Consider the following 22,537-nt stretch of genomic DNA (forward strand, 5'->3'; position numbering starts at 1 on the left):
ACCACACGGACAGGCCTCTGAAGAAACGGGGCCAAGTCCCACATTTGAGTCCGGCTCTTAACGCCAGGCCCCACTGAAGGAGCCCAGGTCAGTGCGGAGCCGCCCCAGGGGACACCGACACCCCCCTGCTGGTGGCAGTGGACGAAGACGCTTATTGGGGGGACAAGAATGAGAACACTTGCTCAGAAACTCAAACACCACCACACATGTGATTCAAGGATTTATTAAGTCATACATGCAAAACATACTGCTAATTGCATTAGCAAAAGATCAATGTAAAAACTTCACAATTTTGCAACTTTTATTTTTAAATTTTGCTTTAGTGGTTGAAAGGGTGTAGTTCAACATTGTATTCCTGCCAGTTCAGGATGTACAGAACATTAGCACTAATTACAGAACCTCACAGACCCAAGTTACCATTACTCAACCTATGCTGCACATGGACACGTAGTGACAAAGAACGCTCGTCTGCATTAGTGATGTTACACTGGGGGGGAGATCTGGCAAATCGCGAGATTGGAAAAGATTCATAGTTTAGAGAGGTTTAAAATACAAAAACGGCTAAAATGTGTAAAGCTGCTTCACATGATTTTTACACCTAGTTAATAGCCTAAAAGCCCCTCAGAAAGCATAACTTACTGGGTCAGCAGTAACAGGAAAATAAGGAGGATACGCTTGAACATTCTACTCTACAGAAAAAGAGAAAAAAAAAAAAAGCAAATTTCTATCATCAGAAAGGTTTTAAAATACAAGTTATATTGCTCAGTAAGAAGAGATTCTACAAGAAAAGCATTTACTACACATCAGCTGTGGGAATGACTGGTTCAGAATTGTACCTAAATGAATGCCCTACTTGAAATCAAAGGAATTCACCCGTGAACAGCAACTTCCTCCACTCCTGCACCTCTGGGAAAATGGTCCCTGGTTTCACCCTGCACTGAGTCGATTCAGCCTCAGCTACCCTGGCAGTGTAGCGTGGGTCATCTGTACAGTGTCCAAATACTGTCTGGCACTACCCTCTGTCCATCAAATACAATGCTGTCAAAAGGACTAGATACGCTCCAGTAAGAATAGTTATTCCTTTATTTTTGAAATCACAGCAGCAAGAACTAGATTGCAACCAAGCCCTTACCAACGATAAAGCATTTTACACTGACTCGGGGGTGTCAGCCATTGTCAAAGATTTAGGTTCGATATACAACACTATGCAATGACTGCGGTTGAGAAAACGTTTAATAATAAAACACATTAGAGTGCAGTGTTTTGCTAATTATTCGGTACTGTTACTTACTGTGAAAAACTAGAAAGTGTTTTTGCATTTCCTACCAGAAATTAGAGTCATCTTCAGAAGAATCTTTTAAAAAACAGTTTAGTGCTTAGTGTTCGTAGCACAACAACGCAACTTAGTTCAGCAGATAGTTTGGCAACACTTAATTGAGCAAGAATAGGATTTTAAAAATAAGGCTTTACATAGGTTTGTCTTTTCAGGAGTTTGCTTTTAGAAGAATGCAAAGTAACTTTCATACTTTAAACAAATGAAACCATGAAATCATTGATCGGTTCAAGAATTTATGGAAGAGACCTAATTTATAACAGAAAAACTTGGCATCGAGTGTGAATGCTCCATTGTTCCGAGCAAAGCACGGGCTGGAGGGGGTGGGGAGGGAGACGTTTACAGCAGCAGACATTTTCTCTTCCTCTTCTTTACAGGAGGGGGGCACAGAACTGCTCGGATCGCTTCGTCAAACACTGTCTTGAGGCCCCGCTGCGTAAGTGCTGAGCATTCGAGGTATTTCACTGCACCTGTGGAAAGCAAAAAGGTGGTTACAAAGCCGTTTTCCACAATTCCAGCAGCGCTGCTTCTAGCCAATGCCACAACAAACGCCAGGCGTTTATTTTAACTAAGGTACAACATCTTCCACAAATGAAGCTCAGATGTAGTCCACAATAAGCCCGTTGCCGCCATACCAATCTCCTTTGCCATGGCAAGGCCCTGTGGGTAGGTGATAGGAGTCAGCTTCTTCTCCTTCAGCTTCTCAATAGTGTCCTTGTCATCCCGGAGATCAAGTTTGGTACCCACTAAAATGATGGGGGTGTTGGGGCAATGGTGCCGCACCTCAGGATACCACTGCAAAGAAACAGCGCGGGTTGGGGGGGGACAGGTTTCCAGAAAGGAAGAGAACGTTACGGCTGAAAGGCCCCCGGTCCTTCTCCAAAGTCAGTCAAAGAGCAAAGGGGAACACGTAAGACCCCACCGAGGCAGTATTAGAAGAGAGCGTGCAATTGCAACACAGTTTTAATGAAGCCAACAGGAATTTGTTTCCATACAGCTTCAACATCTGCCCTCCTAAGGGCTGTATTTTCTCCACACGCCAGAAGAGCCCCGATCTGTACGTCCGGCTCTCGCTGGCGGCGTCTCCCCGGCGCCAGGCGGCCGAGCTGCCCGAGGGCACGAGGGACTGCAAGAGCAGCCGGGCACACGCTGGAATGCTGGCTGGTGCCAGGAACGAGCGCTATCGACCTCATTTTTACATGCATTTGGTTTTTTAATATTTTTCTTTAAATTACATCAAGAGGGACGCTCCTGTTTGTGATCTTAGCTGAACACTCAAGCTACTGTTACCCTATCAAGGAACAATTTGTATTTACAGTGTTTCACGTGCCCTTAGCTTCCATAACTTATAAGTTAGGCAAATGGATTTCTGCCTTTTCAAACTACATTTCACATTGCGTGACAAAAACAAAATTAAAAAAAATAATAATCACCTAATATTTTCCAGACATTGCTGTAAAGCGAGCAGTATGTTGAACACTTAAAATTACACCAGCTTGCACTTACCTTAGCACGGACATTTTCAAAGGAAGCAGGGCTCACAAGGGAAAAGCAGATTAAGAAGACATCCTACAAAGCAAGTTGACAGGAGTTAGTCCAGCACAGCAACCACTGCAAAATCTCACGGAAAGGGCAATATCGCCGTCGCCGGCGTCACGCTCGTCTGCACCGCGCTGGCAAACGCCACAGTGAGCGACGCGGCCGCACGCGCCGACAGAGGCGGCTTTGCCCGTGGGGAATCCACCCCCCGGCAGCCACAAGCAGACACGCGGAGGGGGAACAACTGCGCGGGGACCGTGGTCGAGTCTAGAGTCAGCTCTTGCGGTAGCCAGCAACTAAGACGCTAATACCATTGCGTTGCAAGCTGTTTCCCCCTAAACGTCACCACTTCTTCCTCACTGACACTCGGGTAAAAAACCAACCCAAAGCGCTTCAGGCCTCTGGCAAACCCAGGAAGCAAAGACGACTCAGAGTGGCTTCTGAACCGGGGCTGGGTGCTCTCTGCAGGCCTGACGTGACCAAACCGTGAACAGTACGTCCCCCATCAGCACGGGATGCTGCAGAGTGTAACCACCGGCACCAATTTTTTAAACATTAATATACTACTATAAAGTAGTCCTAAATTGCAAAGGCAAAGTATACCATAGGGAATAAAAAAAAATTATACAGTGATTTCTACAATTATTAGTTTCATGCCCAAATCAGCAGAATCTTGTGGAACTGTCACTTCTATTGAATGTCAGTATAAAAAGATTTCAGAATTTCTCTATAAACATATTAGGATTGAGAAGGGCATTAAAAACCCTGAAGCTCTCTCCTTTCCTTCCCTTTTTAAATCATGGGAAAACAGAGAGAAAAGCGGGTGTTTTTAGGGATCTTACACATCTCGCTTTTCAACTGAAGGCAAACGAAGTCTGTAAGCGCAGGTAAAAACACTTTTGTGGACGTTTACGCTAGCTGCTGTACCATATACACCTCAAAAAACAACGGGCTTCAAACGACACACTGCGGCCTACAAGCGGTCAGAATAACCACAGAATTTTCTCTAAGCTGATGACGACTGTAACCTTGTAAACCCAAAACTCAATCAGCGTCTCTCAAACACGCTGAACTTGCCCCAGCCTACCTCCGCATCCGTGCCTATTCCGCTACCAAATGTGTTAAAGAATCAGGCATTTCAGAATGTTAGTTGATTGTGCTGCATTTCCAGGCGTTTTGTTAGGTCAGCAGCTGACATCTGCACTGCTAAGCACTTGCAACCCCGTTGTTCATGCATCACCCCAACGAGTTTCAGCAGCAGCGTCCCAGAAGAAAAAAGAAACAACATCAAATGATGTGATACTATGGCCACTACTTCTGAGTTCCAATTCTGCCGGTTTGCGGGGACTGAAGTTCTGCACATTGCGCAGATTCTCTCCTCTCCTCTACTAGCTCCAGAGATCGAAAAATTCGGTGTAACCATGAGGAATTATTTGAAGATCTCGCACGCTACCAATCTTAGTAAGTAAGAGGAAAAGCTGTTTATTTGCAAGAAAAGATTTAGTCTTAGCAACTGATATAAGGAGATTTGGTAACAGAGTTCTCAGATCGAGCAACTCAATAGTTCCAAGAAAACTAGTTGTTTAAAAAAAATAGGGGCCAATTTATCACTCTCGTAAGCAAGACAGGATGACAGAACTTGGAACTGAAGTTTACTTAAAGTTTTACATACGGCAATAGGTTGATCTGTCAGACTGGAAGATATATTCTTACCATTGGTTCCTCCAACCTAATAACAGCAGGAGATAAAGTTACACCTCAAATGGATTTAAGGGAAAACGTTCTCAGTCAGCGATCTGCGCTCACGAATGTTCACAACACGGCTCTTGGTGAGAGACCCTGCCCTGGAATTCAGCACAACTGACCACCTGCCCCCGGAGCCGAGCACCAGGACCTGCCCCGCGCCGCTCTGCAGCATCACAGGGAAGCAGCAAGAGCAAAACCTCTCATGAGAGGCATCCTTCTGCCTTAACTCTCCCTCTGGTTTGGCCTCCTGAGGAAACAAAGTTAACCACCTTTTCTGTCCCAAGTTCTTCCTTCCCCAAATATTCTGAAATACTGGTAGATTTCAAAAACATTCAGCAGAAGGTACTAAATTCCTGTACACTTTAAGGGGGGGGGGGGGGGGGGGGGAAGAGACGAGTAAGGGAAAAAGGTACAAATTAATGCCTCCGCTATGGCAGAGTCCCTCCTGTGAAGTTAATAGCTGTTGAGGCGCTGGGCGGCTAATTGAGACACACGTGTCGGCCAAGTCATCAGCCCTCCCTGCTTTCCCCCGGCCCTGCAGGCGGGGAACAGAGGGACACAGGAACACGCGAGGGGAGTTTTAAATAGCACGGGGAAGGAAGGGGGAGGCTGAAGGCAGATCCTAAAAACAGTCAGGCTTCATCAGCTCCACCATTCTCTTCCTCCGTGCCTTTTGTTAGTTTCGTGGGGGTTTTTGTCCCTTAAGTGATGATGAATCTTAGATACTGCACAAGTCTGAACTCTGAAGACTGCTTCGGAAGAGGTTCAAGACTTGCCACTGTTTCATTTTCTGCTGTTAAAAATCCAAATAGCTTGAAGTACTTCAAACGTTTACTTCACAGTTATACATGCTTGTACAGAAGGGATTTTCTTCCCAAGTATGCTTAGATTGACACTGAACTCCTCTGCAGCCTGCTAAAATAACCGTGGCTTTCTGACAGAGTGAAGACATGCACGTGTGTTCTGTCCCTTTGTCACAGGGCAGGAACAATATTCCCCCTTGCAACTCTGCCTTCTCACGCTATGGAGTGATCTTTCAACATTCCTTTTTCTACCCTGAGGTACTTTTCTGAAAATAGCTTTACAATGTTAAGCAAAGCTTAAGCATACTATAAATATCTAAGTATTAGAGAAAAACAGCTTTCTATTGTCTCTCTTCCTAGGAAAGGCAGATATTTCTGGCATTTCTAGTAGAGTTGCCTACAACTGGCAAGTCCATCTTCATATTGGGGTTTGTAACTGATGGGAAAGCAAAACTGTAAGAGTTAGCAAGCAGTGAATTAAGGAAAATTGTGAATTGAGACGGTTTGCTAAAAAAAAAGCACCGAAGTTCATTAAATAAGCTTCACATTATTCAAGAGAGCAGTTATGCTGTAGAATAACTGGAACAATTTTGCATTTTACATTATTAGCATTGAATCTATATTTGACAGTTAACAACAACAGTAATCAACGCAAAAAAACCCCAAACACAAACCCTGCAAATTACCACCTTTCTTCACTTACAGCACTGCTCCACCAGATAAAAGTAACGGCTCTAAAGAGACTAGAAAACCAGCCTCTGCAAAGATTAACCACCTCTGAAGTCGCACTGGAAAAAGCAGAGCAGATTCCTCCAGCATTTTCCTTATACAAGGAAAGATGCAGCAGACAGGACTCGGCCGGCGCGGGCACATCTGTGCTGCTGTTACAGCACAAGCTACAGTAAGTAGTAAAACAGCCACAGGCCTAAGTCCATCCGAAAGCACCGACGCAGGCTCCGCCAATGCCACCAGTATCTTCAATCAGTGCCACCTCTTTCACACTTAGAACATCCTCACAGAGACTGAACACCACCAGGCACTTAGCAGAGACAGCAACAGGCTGCAGCCAAACAGCACACCTAAAGCCAAAACAAAATCCTGCTCTCGGCACGCATGCTAACCTTAAAATCAATGGCCTAGCTGACGGGACTGTTCACCAAGGGGGCTGGCGTTTGGTTTTGTGCATTTTTTTGTTTGTTTTTCTTGTTTTAAATCAAGCATTCTAGCTGATTCTGAGGCTGCAACTCCACAAAAGCCAACAAGTATCAATGCACGCAAATACACAGGCATGAAATTTTAACATTTGTACAACTGTACACACATCAAAGATTATAACATTACAGCCACAGCACGTAGGATGAAGGAAGGTAGCTTGCAACAAGCCACTGTTACTAAAAAATACAACTCCAGATATGACACCGTTGGCCTTATGTTCAAAAAGAAAAAGCCTTTACGTTAGACAAAGCTGTACAGATTATTTCTAGTTTCACACTGCAGTTCTTACTGTTTGTGGGTAGGAGAGCGGACGTAGTCTGTCATAGTCCTCTTGACCAGCTGTATCCCACAAACCCAGATTGACCGGTTTTCCATCAACCATTACATTAGCAGAGTAGTTGTCAAAACTAAAAAATAAAGAGAGAGTTAGCTGCGTTAGCTTGCAGTAAAACAGGGCACCCAAGAACTTTTTCCTACAGAGTCCTAATTGGGAACACCACGAAAGGAAACATTTTTATTGCATCCTTCTCCTCGCCAGAAACAGTGAAGTTGTCCTTTAAATAGTGAGCCTGGTATCAGGTAATGTAAGGAAAAAATACGCACAACAGACTCGGTCCAGTCTGAACAGAAGTCGCCTTTTTCACTGCTCTTCCAAAGGAAGCGCTAATCGCAGTAAGGAGAGGAAAGCAGGCCGTGCACTTGGCGAGCACTTTCCAGTCTTAGTGGGACATTCAACAAGTAATTTTGTAAGATTTAGAATAGAAGATACATGAGCAACAACCAAGGAATCCTTAACGACAGCAGCAGGTAAGAAAAAACCTTATTAATCCTGCTAATCAAAAACTCCTCCAATGAAATATCAAACCAAGGACCAGCAGAGGCGTAACTTTTATCTCATCACTTCTGTAGGTGCAAAGGTTTGAATGACTTGTTCAGGCTAAACTAAGTTCACTGCAACACTAGCATACTATAATGCAAAAATCTGAATTTAAGACCAAAAAGAGGAAATGGAAGTAATTGAGACAGCAAGGCCTTGGAAGGGTGACTAAATTCATCTGTAAATCTCATTAGAACCTACTTTGTTGTCTGAAAAACTCATCAATACTCACAGACAGCAAAACAACCAGATAAATATAGACATCGAAAAGGGCAAAGCAGCTGCTCGTGCACCAAAGCCTCCCTGCAACAGGCCCTCAGAAAGAGAGCTAGACTAATACTGATGCCGACAAATCCTTACGTGCAAGAAAACGGGAAGCACCAAAATAAATGAGTCCCCACAATCTTGCCCAAGGAGCCAGAGATCGCACAGGATTGGCAGTAGCACAAAAAGCAGAAGGAACAAATTAAAAAAATTATCTCTAGCCACATAAACCAACCGTTTCTGACTACGATATGATGTTTTACAAGCTGTTCAGCCTTGGGACTGCTTATTATGAATGATATTAAAGACAGAAATAACCCATTGTTTTAAAAGAGAAGAGCATCCGATGGAGCGTCAGTAAGCGTTAGTCCCTGAGAAGCGAGGCCAAGGGCAGAGAGGGGCAAAGCGGGTGGCACACGGAGGAGCGCTGCTACAACCGCAGCCCAAAGGGCTTCTCCTCACGCCCCTGACGCTCGCTCAAAGGGCTCAGACAGAACCCAGGGTGCTTGCGGCCGATTCAAACCACTCAGATAAGGAAAAGGGCATGGCAGTAAGCACAGAGAATTTGACATAAATGAGTTCTTCAGGTTTCGTAAATACTTACACAGTGGGTATATATTCTCCAGGAAATGCATTGGTCGTGTAACTGATGAGTAGGCATGTTTTACCTACAGCACTGTAAAAAAAGAAAGTTCACATGTAAAACACATTCATCTTGAATAATGAGAAATAATATTCCTTTTAGGGAAGACGACTGATTACATCCAGTCATCCGAGGGACAACTGGGTGTCAGCAGTCTCTCCTGTGCAGGAAAACAGCTAATTGCCTGTAGCCTTAAGATTACTGGCAAGGAAGACACACCTAGTATGAACATCCATTTTGTGAAGTGGTAAATTACTAAATTTTGTTAATCTTTAGACAGAAAAAACCCACAAGTATTAATAAGACTACTAACATCTGCGAGTCACCTGACTGAACACTCATCAGGACTGCCTTGCTCCAACCCCCTGAAATTAAGAAACCCAAGAAGTATTTCCAGATGCCCTTTGCACAATTCCAAAACTGTTTTTGAAGCAGTTGGTTGTTGTGTTTTGGGGTTTTTTTATACCATTTTCCAGAGAATGGTATACTTTGGCATAAAGTTTGAAAAAGCTTGAAAAAAGATGTAATTTCTCAACACATCATTACTTTTGTGTATTTGAGGAACAAACACAAATGATAATTCTCACAATGTTTATTGCTATTGCAAAAGGACTTCCTGCATGCATCCATCAACTATTCAAGCATTTCAAGCTGATTTATAGATAGATTACATTCCAATAGTGGAGAACGTGGAGCACTGAACCCTTCCCCACCGATCTCATTCTGAACAGCCCCGGATGGGGGCAGGACAAGGTTCTGCTCCAGGCTTCTTTCAAAACTTGTCAGCCAGCTCCCTTCCTCCCCACGTCTTATCTAGAGCCAAGCATTAGATTAACGACACCGTTGGATTCTTGTTACAGTTTCAATTAAAGGGTTGGAAAACTTGAAGTTGGACCATATTTCTTTGAGACTCCGCAAAGAGTGCTTGTGAGACTGCAGATGGTTCCCGTGCTTGCTTCTCACTTGAAGCACAGAATCCTTCATCCGAGAGACTCCAGAGCCCAGTGTGCACCCAGTTCCTCAAAAGCAATAGGGCCCAGGCGGCCGTACAGCCTTCCGATCGCTCTCCCCAAACAGACCCGCTCCCAGGCAAGGAAAACTGCCTTTCTGGCTGATGTTTTACCACCACAACGATTTGCTCAGAGCAAGTTAGCAGTAACTCTGAAACCTTACTGTACACTTCTAGTCTTGCCATTAGCATTGGGTTTGACTCACAAACTTCCTGAACTAAATCTTTCACAAGGTGAAGGAACTCGTTGAAGTTTTAGTCTAGAATTACAGTTAATATTTTTTAAAAAAGGCAAAACAAAACAAACCCAACTCAAGAACCAAATGCTACTGCTAAAAATATCCTATTATCCATTAGCTTCTACAGAAGAACAAAATAACTCACAGAAACAAGCTTTAGTCAAGAGCTTACTAGTTCTCCAGCTGCAAACATTTTGAGGGATTCATATGTGAATTTTACTATGTATCTTGCACTTAGAACACTGTTTCTTCTCTTGGTTTGAAAGCATGCGGACTGTCCCTTCACTCACCAAAGACCATCTTCAAAACATTCTTTAAAATTATTTAACATTGAATGTTAACCAGCCAGCCTTACCTAGTGACTCACAATTTAAGGCAGGTAAATTTGAGCTTTGTCATAACCGTAAGTCACCGTGCAGTTGTAGCTCAACCTCTAATGAGTCTCTCCATTAAATTTTAAGCAGTTCCATACTGCATTAGCCCAAGAAGTTATTTGTATGCAGTATCTGACAATGTTACCTTAAATGCCTGAGCTACGAGGGAGTTGCTTCCCAGTGCAAAATTACCTAGGATTTTATCCTACGTGCCTATTTTTCAATTGTAATTTTATGTTTCTGAGCTGACACCTAGCACAACATCCCATCTGCTGCAACTCTCTGGTCATACCGTGCATTTTTCCACACTACTTTTCACAGTTGCTTCCAAGGAAACAAGATGCCAGCTATTGCACAGACTGAGATTCCTCCCCGTCCCACTCAGCACATGCTCTCTTTTACCAAGCTACAACAACAACAGGGACATCTCATTCTATTCTTGATAAGTACCATCTCTGAACATTTTCCTGTAGTAACAGGCGTGAGATACGCTCGTGCTCAGAAGCAGGAGAGGGATTTACCATTCAAAAACTTGTGTGGGAAAGAATCAGGGAGCTGTATGACAACACAGCTTCGCTAATTAAACAGCTGTGGAAAGAGGAGATCCCATCTCACCTCTTGCACTAGCACACAGCGACTCTGTAAGAAGCAGAACAAGGTGCTCAGGAAAACTACTCACCCCGCCTCCCCCATCAGGAGAACTCACTCTTTCAGCCCCCTGAGCCACCAGCTCGATCAGGGTGAACATATGACTGAATTGCCCTCACAACACTATAAAGCAGGCTACACCAGACTGGCTTATAAAGGACAAACATGAAAACCTTCAAAATACTGAGAGGAGTAAAACCCAGCTTCTTTGGGAAACTTCTTGAGGCACAGCGGCTACGCACTCCCTCGCTTCTAGAGCCCATTTGGCCTGACACTTCATTTTCCAGCAAGTTCATTACAGGTAATTTAAGCTTCTAACAAATTAATGTTGAACTCAACATCTTCAGCAATGGATGGAGACCTTTTCTCCGCACCCAGGCTGCTTTGCTCATTTTGCACTGGAGCTGGTGAGCCTGCTCTGGCTAATCAAAGCCGCGCAGGAAGGAGGTGGTGAGAGGTTTCATTCCAAGCTCAGAAGTGCCTGTCGTGTGCTTCTGCAGCGCCCATCAGCCCCAGTCATTTAAACAAGACAAAACACGTTCAACAGCCCTGTTTCAGACTCGCTTCATCTAGGTTTCCTGCCTTCCTTGCCTTTTGGCTCGCTGCCCTACGAATCAGATCGTTATGGTTGCCAGTCTTAAAAATAAACACTAATGCCCACCTTTATTTAAAAAGCGCATCCTCTAAGTACTTGATCAACTTTTTTAGACTTCTAACTTCTGTATTAAAGCAACTCCCCTACACAGAATTCTGTCTGGCAAAACGTAAATCCTTGTACATAAAGGCTCAGACTAAGAAACTAAAACAACACCAAACCAAGATTAGTCATAACAAGATTTCTAGCAACTACTTAACCATAGCTCTGTCCATGCACTATTACATAAGTGAAACTAGTAACATTTGACTGTAATTAAAAATATGGCCTACAGAAATCTAGCATTTTAACCACTTAACAGTAAGTGAAAGACTTAAAAAAGACAGCACCAAATGCCTTATTGCTTCCGGGAACCATCCAGGAATCGATGTATTTATATAACCACATATGTATTAAATCTTGAAAACAAAACATGTCATCTCTTTCCTGGCCTTATTTACACTAACAAGTTTTATGAAGTTTCCCCACTATGTTAGAGCTGCTCAGAGCCACGTTTTGTGACATCCACTGAAAATGCCGCTGGAGGACCTGCCCCAGCACTTCTTCCACTCTAAAGGCACCCACTGGAGCTGCACAGATGGTCGAGTGTTTCCTGCTTTCCCACAACTAAAAACTAATTGTGAGATTTTAGTTCCCATCTGCAGCCACAGTAATGGAGGCCAGATGAAGCACCTGCAGGTTTAATTCCAGAAACACCAATGTCTGCAAACAGGTGGCAGCCTTCATAAAAAGGTTTGGTTACGTGATCCACCTGAACTACCTCCCAAGCAGATGTGATGCACAACAGCCCTGGCCTTCACCTGGACCTTAGACAGCAGCTGAGATTTCTCTAGTACCGTCCGCAGATCAGAAGTTCAGTATTTTCGCCGTAGCAGCTTTGGTTATGCAGGGCTCTGCCAGATAAGCTGTTTCACTCGCTGTGACACACCCTCTCCCAACTATGCTGTTCACTCCCAACAATACTATACTGATTTGGGTTTTTTTAACTTTACAAGTTCAGACTAAATATCAAGTCACTGCGCTCTCTACAGATTGCACTGGAGAGGCCCGAGGTGTTCAGCACCTTCCACAGACACTGCACCACCCGCCTTGAGAAATCAAATCAAATACAGCACAGCTTTGGCAGATGAGGTCTCAAACTAAGCAGGATTCCAAACAGGGACTCTCAATTCACTGCTCTTGTTCTTCCTTATTTCTACAGTTTAAGAAAGCCTACAAAAGAGCATTAAGTTTGACCACTTCTGCGGCATCTAGTACAAAATGCAGAACTTTCCCTAATGTTACACGGCATCACTGGAGATTTCATACCACTTAACAGCTGCGTTTTTAGCCTGAAAACAAAAGCTGCTAAAAATAACTCACACAAATGCTTTTTCTCAAGTGTCATCAACAGCAATCCCTGCAGTTCCTCAAGTGGAGCGCTCCTCCTCTGTCCTGCACATTCCTGCTGCTCCACAGCATCCAGAGTCAAAGCAACAGTTGCCATTTATTTTCCCCAAACAATCCTCACAGTGAAGAAAAAAAACAAGGGCAAAATGCCACCGCACAACTAGCATACATGCCCTGTTTTTCTAGTCAAATTCGTTGTCTAAACAGATACTAGTCAAACCTCTAAGAACAAACATGAGTTACCTACAAGAAACAGCCTACTCATTTACGAATTAAGAAAAAATAAATCACCACACAGGTACTCCTACAGCTTTGTTTATTTTGTTCCTAGCAGATCTTTGTGGAGGGTACATAAAACAGTACCTAAGTTTTACATTACATAAGCAAATCTTTAACTTGCATTGTTTTACAGAAACACTAAAGCTTTAGCCTTATCTAAGGCAAACATTACAGGCTTCCTCCAATACCTGTAATGCTGGAACTTTTGAAGCAGCAGCAGGACAGAGAAACACAAGTAGCCAGGTACTTTTTAAAAACACCGAAGGGAGAATAATACAAAGCTACCAAAAATGAGCAACAGCACCCGAATGGAACCTTAAGAGAGATTTGCTTCTACCTAAGGAGGAAGGAAAACAAACTACTGTACTTTGTTCACACACACGTACAAAACTCAGGTAGAACTACACCACTTTCATTTCCAAGACAAAGAGCAATAAACATGTTTGGAAGTGGGATGGTTTACAAAGCAAATGACGAAAAGAACTGTTTTGTTGAATGAATTTCTGAACATTATAGTTTGTGATGAGTTCTCAAATCTAGCGGAGGAAGTAGACTGAACTTTTCTCTGCACCCAAACACAATGCATCACATTTATCTACAGCACTGTCACAGACAACACAGTTCAGCCGAATTAAAAAAAAATTAATTGGAAAAGCAAATTTTTTGGTTTTAAAAATCAATAAAACAGTACATAGGTATCCTTCAAGGAATTACACTACTATTAAAAGTATTCATTTGTCAAGAAACCACTGTCATGTTCACACTGCTCAAAATCTTACACAGCACATCAAAACAAATTTGTCACACAGAGTAAATTTCTCTCTCAACCATACTTAGCTGCCTTTTGGGGGATTTTACATCTTAAAAAGCAAAACAACAAGAAAAACCCCACGCAAATAACTTGAAGATTAAGCCACCCCGTGAAACTACAGAGAGGGGCAAGACCATGTCGCTACACTTGACTGCTCTGTCATCTGCAGGAGTTTGCTCTGATACCAATTATGCTCAGCCTACACTGGGATTTTTGTTTCTCCTAAGGAAAAAACCTCTCCGACTGCATAAGACGGGCCTTGTTTTCCAGCTCCGACACCCGGGGGAGGACGGATGCCCCGAGCTGACGGGAACATCATCCCGGAGAACGCTCGGAAGCGGCAAACACAAACCCCTTCCCCAGCACAGCCCCAGCGTTCCTCACGCTGGAACCCGACAGCTGAACTTAAGAGTTAACTCCATTCTAAAAAGCGTCCTCGAGTTGTTTCGCTAATGAGTAACACCCTGATAGAATCTGTAGGCGTAACAGTTCTTTACAGACACAGATATCGTTAATTATTTGTATTTCGAGTGCTTTATCAGTCTCCTTTAGACGGCAGCTTTACAAGACCAGACGCATGCGGAAAAACAGCCTCTGCTCACAAGCGCTTACGATGTGCTTGGAGTTTAGCACATTTCACTTCGTTTTACCGCAAGAATCAGATGTGAAAAATCAAGCTATAAACAATAATAAGTCTGTTGCTTTCACAAAAGCTATTTCCAAACGATTTTTAATTTCTCATATTATCAAAACCGCGGAATTTAATACACCGTGAGCACCTCGGTGTGCCTGCTGACACCACAGCGCCGGACGGGAGAGGCGCCCAGGGCCGGCGGAGCCCGGCGGCCCCCCCCACGCCCCGGACGGAGCCGGGCGGGCAGGGCCGCCCCGGGGCGGAGGGACCGCTCCCACCCGGCGCCGGCCGGGCAGGGCCGCTCCCGCCCGCCCGCCCGCCACCCCCCGCCGCCGCCGCGCCTTCCCCAGCGGCCGCGCCGGGCGCGCGCCCCGCCAGCGCCGCAGGGACCCCCCGCGCCCCGCCGCCCCCGGCCGCCGCCATTCGCTGCCGGCCGCCGCCTCGCCCCGCGCCCCCCCCCGCCGCCGCCCGCAGGATGCCGCCGCCGCCGCCGCCCCCGGCCTCAGCGGCCTCGCTCCCGTCGGGCCGGCAAGGCCGCGCCCGGGCCCGCGGCGGCGGCGCCCGCACCCGGCGGGGCCCGCGCGGCCCGCGCCGCTCACGGCCCGTCGGAGCCCCACGGGGCGAGGGCCTGGCCCCGGGGTCGCTCGGACTCACCCGTCGCCCACCACCACACACTTGATGGCCTGCATCGGGGCGGCGCCGCGGCGGCTCCTGCTGCCAAGCGGGGCGGGAGGCGGGGGGGGGCGGCGGGCCGCGCAAGGAGCGAGCCGGCGGCGGTCTCGGCAGCGGGTCGCGGCCGCCTCCGCCCTGCGCCGGCAGCGGGACGCGGCAGCGGCACCACCCGAGGCGGGAGAGGGAGGACTGCGGGCAGCAGGAAGCGGCCGCTCCGCTCACATCCGGCCGGGCCGCTCGGCCCCGCCGCCCCGCCCTCACGGGGCCGCCTCGGCGCCGCTCGGGTGTCTCCGTCGCGCCGGGAGCGCTTCGGGCGCCATCGGCTGCGCTCGGCTTCGCTCGGCAGCGCTTCCCCCCCAGCGGCAGCCGCCGCCATGCTGCCGCCCCAACCGGGCGATGGCGGGGCTCCTCCGGCTCGGGCCGGGGCGGCCCCGCGCTGATCCCTTTCCCCCGTTACTCGGTCGGGGCCCTACGGGATGCGGTGCCAGGCGCCGGCCGTGCTGATGGAGCGAGGGCCCGGTGCTGTGAGCAGGGCTGGCCGCCGCGCGCAGGCCGCGCAGCGTCGTGGAGAGGAGTCGGGGCATCGCCCCGCACCATCCCTGGCGCATGGCTGCTCTCCCCGCCGTGGGACATGGCACTTGCCCGGGTGCCACTGCGGTGCCGAGACGGTTTTACCTTTGTCAACAGATGCTCCTGCTGCCCCCCGCCTCCTGATGGGCTATGGCATTAATTAGCTCTGCTGGCAAGTTTCAGACCAGACCAGTGCACAGTTGGTCTTCCCGAGATGGGATGGCCCAGGGGCTGTCAGGCTACGCAGAACCTTGGGGTTCTTTTTTCCCCACGCAAACCAGTTATTTTCAGTGAATGTTGAAGTAAAAGCCGAGCAGAGCAGGTTCAATGATCCCAGGAGTCTTTTAGTTTCTACAGTTAGTTCTTGCGACAGTTGTACTTGACAGAGAAGCTCCTGGTAGGCCCGGTGGCCCCGGTGGCTCTTCCCTCTGTTGGCATGGCCAGCCGTCCCTCAGAGAGGGCACCGGGAAGGGGCCTGGCCACCGTCTGCTCCTCAAAGGCACGATGGGACTCGCTGGATCAATGCTGCGCACCATCGTGGGGTTTCATGTGACTGGATATCACTTAATTTCACAACATTTCTAAATTATTTTGATACCACACGTTAGATATCACAAAACACCACCTCCTGAGTGGACAGAGCATTCCACAGTACTTAACTCTGTCCATTTTTCTTTTGCTGAGCAAAGATAATTCTCAGGTATTTCAGTCACTGAGGAAAATACCATAACCATCGCAGTGAACTGAAAGGCTATTTTCACAACTGTCCATGCTCCCCTGTACAGATGGAAGCTGAAATGACTTGTCATGTAAGCTAAATATCCATGAAGCCAAGACTCTGCTGTTGCCAATGACCTGGTTGTTGTCATCCCAGCACGGGGGCTGCGGAAGAGAGGAGTGGGCAGCATCGCAGGGCTCTGGCTGTTCTTGGCTCTGCAACAGCTCCTGGGGCCACTGAGATGCACGGAAACAGAGCAGACGTGAAGGCTGTCTAATTTATGTCCTGGTCCTGGGGAGACCCAGAACATGGGAAGATTCAAGTGGCACGTAAAACTGCTTCTGATTTTCCCACCACCTACCTATTTCTCCACCGGTTCTTTTTTATCCAGTGTAAACCAGATGGATGATTAGAGCTTTGTACATGAAAAGGAGGTACAACAAAATTTACAATATTATTACAAAACAGCATACAAAGGCAAGGATGAAGGCTATAATAGAGAAGACACACTAGCGCAAACTGCTTTTATGATCCTGTCATGAGACAAGCAATATCTTTTTATATATGTTCTTTTCAGTGCTCCTCCAGTCTATTCTTTTGGGATCAATTGTTTTGCATTGTCAAAAAAGTACTTCAGTTAAAACACAGGGTATGCTTTGATACATTTCCGATTGACAATTTTATGCCCAATTGGGTATGTAATTGCCAACATTAGAAAATACCTAGATAAATATTTACTGGTAGTCATTAAAAACAATATTACAGTTTGGACAGATGATGATGGTAACAGATTTATCCAATTTTTTTCCCTACATGTTTGTAAATCTTTATTTCCTCAAATAGGATAAGATCATGAATCATAAAGTTGAGGCTTAGATCAGTCCTAATATTGTTCCACAATTTATCACCTTATCTATCTTCTCTCATCCATTACAATTGTTGAAAGTCTTTTTCTTAGGCTTCGAGAGGAAATCATTATTTAAAATTGTTTCAGATACTGTCTGAATGTGCGTATTGTGTGTGTGCTGGCAATGGAGGAGGATTATTCTCCTTTGTGGATGGGGAGTGGCAGGGTAATCACGCTGATGCAACACTGGAAAGTTCTGCTCACCATGACACAGACTATCAGCATTACAGAGACAATAATTATTTGCACTTTTATAGTAGCTTTCATCCCAAACTATTACTGTGTGCCTTAACACATTAGTTCATTAATAAAGCCACAAACAAATGCACAGAGAAGTAGCGAAGTACCAGTATACAGAGTGTACACACAGGGAAACACGTCAGTGGAACAAACAGAACACCCAAGAGTGATTCATAGCTGTATTCTCCTACTCCTGGATGACACTTCCTGCTGACACCGGTTCTGTTCACTTGTCTTCAGGAAACGGCACGCTACAGTATGCAGCTCAAAAGTAAAAGTCTGTCCTTACCCATAGCGTAAAAACTGTTTTAGGGGGGAAAAATTGTAACTGTAATTCACAGCCGCTTGAAGCTGGGGGCTGGGACTGATGTGCAAGAGCAAATTTTACATGAAGCAAAGGCGTATCACAAAGTATCAGGGGTGGAATAAGGTTTTCAGCACATTGCACTCTTCTCTCTAGATATTTGTATTAAAATCAGAGGCAAAAAAAACCCACCCAAAACAACTGAAGAGAAAAACGGGGCTTCCAGATGCTTTTTCATTTTAAAATAGCTAAGAGGATTGTCTTTAAAAATTGTATTTAAGGCTTGATTTTACCCTAATTTGAGTTGGTGGTATAAGTCAGATGATTGGTGATGCAGTATTGGGATCGATATAATAACCAGTAGAAAGAAATCTTAATGCATAGCACTAAGCATCTGAAATTCCTTCCTGGGCTCTAGTTCCACCTGTGGCGTTTTCCGCCTTTGTGGCCCGTCGCACACTGAGCCCCTCTGCCTTCCCACTTTACATCAGGATGGTAGTACTTACTCAAGCTGTTTGGATAGCAGCTAGCACTTAAAGATTCACACCTAACACAGTTGCCTGAGATTCTGCAGTTTTTTTGTTAATAATCTTTGAATTCTTTAGTTATATGTCTTCGTCAAGCTAATACAGCTAATAGAGTTTTAATTAGGAAAGTGATACTATTGCTGTGGGGGAAATTCAGAGTATCCTCACTGAAGCTGGGGAGATACCGTGACATAAAATTCCTGTTAGAAAAGAATATAAGCCACAAGTAATGGTCTGCAATTTCTAGATATTCTAGGCAGATATTTTTGGCATGATTAGTCTCCTAAGTGTTGGAAAAAACCCTGTACTGGCATGTGATATGTATGGTGTTCAAATATAGTACTCAGTCTGCTCTAGAGGAACCAAAGCCAGCAATCAAAGAGGAACCACAACTTTTAAATGTCAGCATTTGTTGCATCAGAGAGAACAGATTAAAGGAGCGTGAAAATAAAATGATAGTATATAAATCTCTACATTAATAATGAAGCATTGTAAAATAAATTCATTGAATTCATGTGATATTAACGTAGAAGATTTAGCTGGTATACATATACAACAGAAACAAGTCCTGCATTTTCTTTAGGTAGCTTCTGATAAATATCTCTTCTGTCACAAATTTCAGTTATAAAATCCGCATAAGGCTTTGCATTCACTTCTGTCTACCCCCAGGTTTAGCAAGCAGTAACAGACCGTGCTTACTACAGTGAGAACTGTTGTTGAAGGCAGAGGGACTATAGACAGTAATCCCTGTATAGGGCTGCAAGCTTTCTGGAATAGAGACATCATTGTATATTTATAAACAAGGACCTGAGCCTCCTCTGCGTCACTTCAGTTTTTTATCACTGTAACTCCCTCAGCAGAATTTTATAACTGTAAGTACACAGATGTGTAAGCTGCAAGTTCCCCTCGACTTCTACCTGTCTTGATACCACGCACGTCACAAAAATTAGCTTTAAAATGTCCAGGAAAAGGATAAAGGTTTAGCCATTACATAAGCCCGTTCGGTATTACTAGTTTTACTGCCTGACACTGTCCTATCATTTTTCATATTAATAAAGACCGAAGGCTACGAGCTTTGACGTGGGCCCTTGATTTGCTTAGAAAGATGTAGTGTTTCTTTTGCCCCAGGCTCGCAGACATGCTTATGGACTTTAGCAGAGCTGGCACCTGAGAGGACCAAGTCTTCGTGGTCGGAAGCCTGCTTCCCTCTGGCATGCTGCACTGCTGTGACTCACAGCCCAGCTAACAACTTCTCTCGGAGTGGAAAGCAAGACAACAACCAGACAGCTCCAAAAAACACATTAGATCAAAGACAGAAATTAAAATCAGTGGTGCCTTATATAGCACAGTCAGCATTTGGAAGAGAAAAGCACGTTTATTACAGAAATAAGATAATTGTCAAAAAGCGATGATATACTCTGGAATCTATTCCACACTGGATCCATTTGTAGACATTCTGAAGAACTTATAAGAGGAATAAATATCATAAATAAATATCATAATTCAAAAATCTGTTTATTTTAGCATAAACAGAATATAGAAATGGTATGAAAAACTTATGTTTTTTCTCCCCAATGCTTGTATGCTGATAAATTGCTAAGTAACAATTTTTGTGAGGAAGACTTCCCAAAAGAAAATATTTGATTTATTCTCCATTTCCTAAATACAAAAATTACAAAATTGTCCTGTTTGCAAAACAATCTAGGTTAACGGTGACATAGGTCAATCACCTTCTTTATGTTTTACCAAGAGGGACAGCTCGGTGACTGGTATTTCTGCTTACTTCTGGCAGCTAGGTATTTTGATTTAATGTTAGACCCTGCCTTTATTAAGCTGATGAAAAATGCCTGTTCCAATGAGGTCTTATGCCTTTTTAATATTGCCTGTGTTGGAGAAGCATCGCTCCTGAGTGCAAGCTGTGCACAATGCTGTGTTATAAGACAACAGCTTCTGTAAGAGCTGTTCATCTGTTGGAAGCCTCCCGCGTGTCTAACTGTAACTTGGCAGCACTGCATTGATAGAATCCACGGTGTGTCATACGCTTAATTTTCTGAAAGATTTTGGAGAGAGGGGGCTCTAAGCTCGATGACATCACAAACCAAAAGAGTAAACTGACCGTTTTTGTCACCAGGGACAATAAACCCTCTGAGGGGTGGCTGGGATTCCAGAGTGCCAAGGCAGATCCGTGCTGGGGTGGGAAAGCACAGCATCGGCAGGCGGGCTGCTGTAGCTGATGACACGTTTCCTTGCAGTCCTAAAAAACCCACTCACAAGAGGGGGTTTGTTAGGAACCATCTGGCTTTTTCCTTAACTGAACTTTCAGTCCAAACAAGTACAGAAGATCATAGGCACTGATGAGAACAAAATGTTTTATTGTTTAGAATATTTGACTTTTCCCTTTTTCAACCTTCTGTTACTATCTTGGTCTTTTGCAATCATTTTATCAATCATTTCATCAATCATTTCATGCAATTTTTGCATACGTAGCAATGGACATAAAAAGGCACTAGAAAGAAAGAACTGTAAGCATAAATAACCCTAAACTCTGCCTAATTTAAACCCTAAGTGTTCGTAGTTTATTTGTATTGTTATTAGTTTGTACAGAGAGCCCTGGAGACCTCATGTCAAACATCAGGATCACTCGGTGTCGCGCTGCAGAGCGGAGAGAGGTCCCTTCCCAGAAGAGACCTATCCCAAGCAGGGAGCAGACAGATGCAGTCACACAGGGGAGTGCAGTTAGATGATAGTGGTCTATGTGGCAGGCACATCAAGGGGCTAATTTCTCATTCTTGGGGCAATACGGTAACTTAAGAGCCCTGAAGGAGAATAGAGGAATCTTTGCATAAACATAGGAGGAACTACTTCTGAATGTAGCGGGTATAAGTTGAGAAAGTTTAAGAGGATGTTTTCAAAATGTAACAAGTCAGTAATGTTGACCAACAACATTTTTTATTTGAATAGAGGAATATTTGATTACCTGAGAAAAAAAATTTGGTTAATGAAATAAAGCATTAAAAGACTTGAAAAGATAAGGGTGTGCTTGTCTGGTGCAACAGAAAAAGACGAGTCAGGGTTAGGAAGCAAAAATGGGATGATGGCATTAAAGTGATGGAAAATGATCTCTGCAGCCATCAGCCGCAAACTGCATGCCAATAGTTATGAACTTCTGCATATTAAAGTAATCAGGGTTCTAGCTAAATTGAAAAGGATTTTACCACCATGACAGAGCTGAAATCAAAGGAGGAAGTATGGGATGGTTTTGGGGTTTAGTTTCACTGTCAAAATAATTAGCTGATTTCCAAATCTTAATGTGACAAAATCTGGTGAATCTCTTCAATTGGTATTCAATTGCATTATCCGCTGCTTTCTTTGTTGGAAAGCTAAAGAGTGTTTTATCAATCTCACTATTTAATTAAATAATTAAATTCAAATCAGTAGCGATGCTAACTTGTTATTATGACCTAATTTATTAATTATAATGCATATTTTAGTATAAAAAGTAATTTACAGTTAATCAAGATTTTAAAATTAATACTGTGTCACATCTGTTTCGATGTGCAACATGAGCCAGAACTAATGAGAATCTGGCAGATATCTAGTGATACACATAAAAGTTAATCAGCTTCCTGATCTAACCTTTATGTATCACACTGTGTCCCAATTTAAACACGGAAAGCTGCTAAATGTCCCGTGGCAGCTAAATCACATTTGTGCTTATCTGTAGAGAAGATGGTCTCAGTACACATAATGGGGAAGGGCACGGAGATGGCAGGGAATCTGAATTACCTTGGAATTCCAGTGTAGGGCCTGGACACATCTCGGTTCCTGTGCCTCCAGTACCAACAGGGTTATTGAAAACTTCAGATGAGGAGGAAATAAGATAACTCTGCTGTCTTCTCAAACCAGACGTGCTGAGCAGCCACAGAAGGGAGGATGAGGACACCACACGGCGATAAAACCACTGCTGTGTACGTCACTTTCCTGCTTGCAGGAGCGCTATGTCTGTCTTTGGAAAACTTTGTGACAGAGGTTAAGTCGCTGTGGAATCAGAACTACTGCATGAACTTTATGGGTAACACTCATAACTTCTGGCTCCTGCCTTCTTTTTTTTTTTATAGGGCTTGCTGTAATGATAACCCAA

At 44.6% G+C, this 22,537-nt stretch overlaps 1 protein-coding gene across 1 annotated transcript; it reads right to left on the reverse strand.

The window, feature by feature from the left end:
• Nucleotides 1-207: 207 nt before the first annotated feature.
• Nucleotides 208-15,531, reverse strand: RAC1 (Rac family small GTPase 1). Its single transcript, XM_074598498.1, has 6 exons — nucleotides 15,113-15,531; nucleotides 8,382-8,453; nucleotides 6,926-7,043; nucleotides 2,840-2,902; nucleotides 1,969-2,128; nucleotides 208-1,803 (listed from the first exon to the last, which is right to left on the reverse strand). The coding sequence occupies exons 1-6, from the start codon at nucleotides 15,145-15,147 to the stop codon at nucleotides 1,673-1,675; spliced, it is 579 nt and encodes a 192-aa protein (XP_074454599.1). The 5' UTR covers nucleotides 15,148-15,531; the 3' UTR covers nucleotides 208-1,672.
• Nucleotides 15,532-22,537: the final 7,006 nt, after the last annotated feature.

The sequence above is a fragment of the Larus michahellis genome, chromosome 8, assembly GCF_964199755.1.
Source record: "Larus michahellis chromosome 8, bLarMic1.1, whole genome shotgun sequence".
NCBI lineage: Eukaryota > Metazoa > Chordata > Aves > Charadriiformes > Laridae > Larus > Larus michahellis.

Excerpts from the sequence above, each read along its gene's own strand:
- RAC1 (XM_074598498.1), bottom strand. The coding sequence starts at position 15,147 with ATGCAGGCCATCAAGTGTGTGGTGGTGGGCGACGG. Across the intron at positions 7,044-8,381 it reads GGAGAATATATACCCACTGT|TTTTGACAACTACTCTGCTA; the intron begins GTAAGTATTTAC and ends TTTATTTTTTAG. Across the intron at positions 1,804-1,968 it reads TGCCATGGCAAAGGAGATTG|GTGCAGTGAAATACCTCGAA; the intron begins GTATGGCGGCAA and ends TGCTTTCCACAG.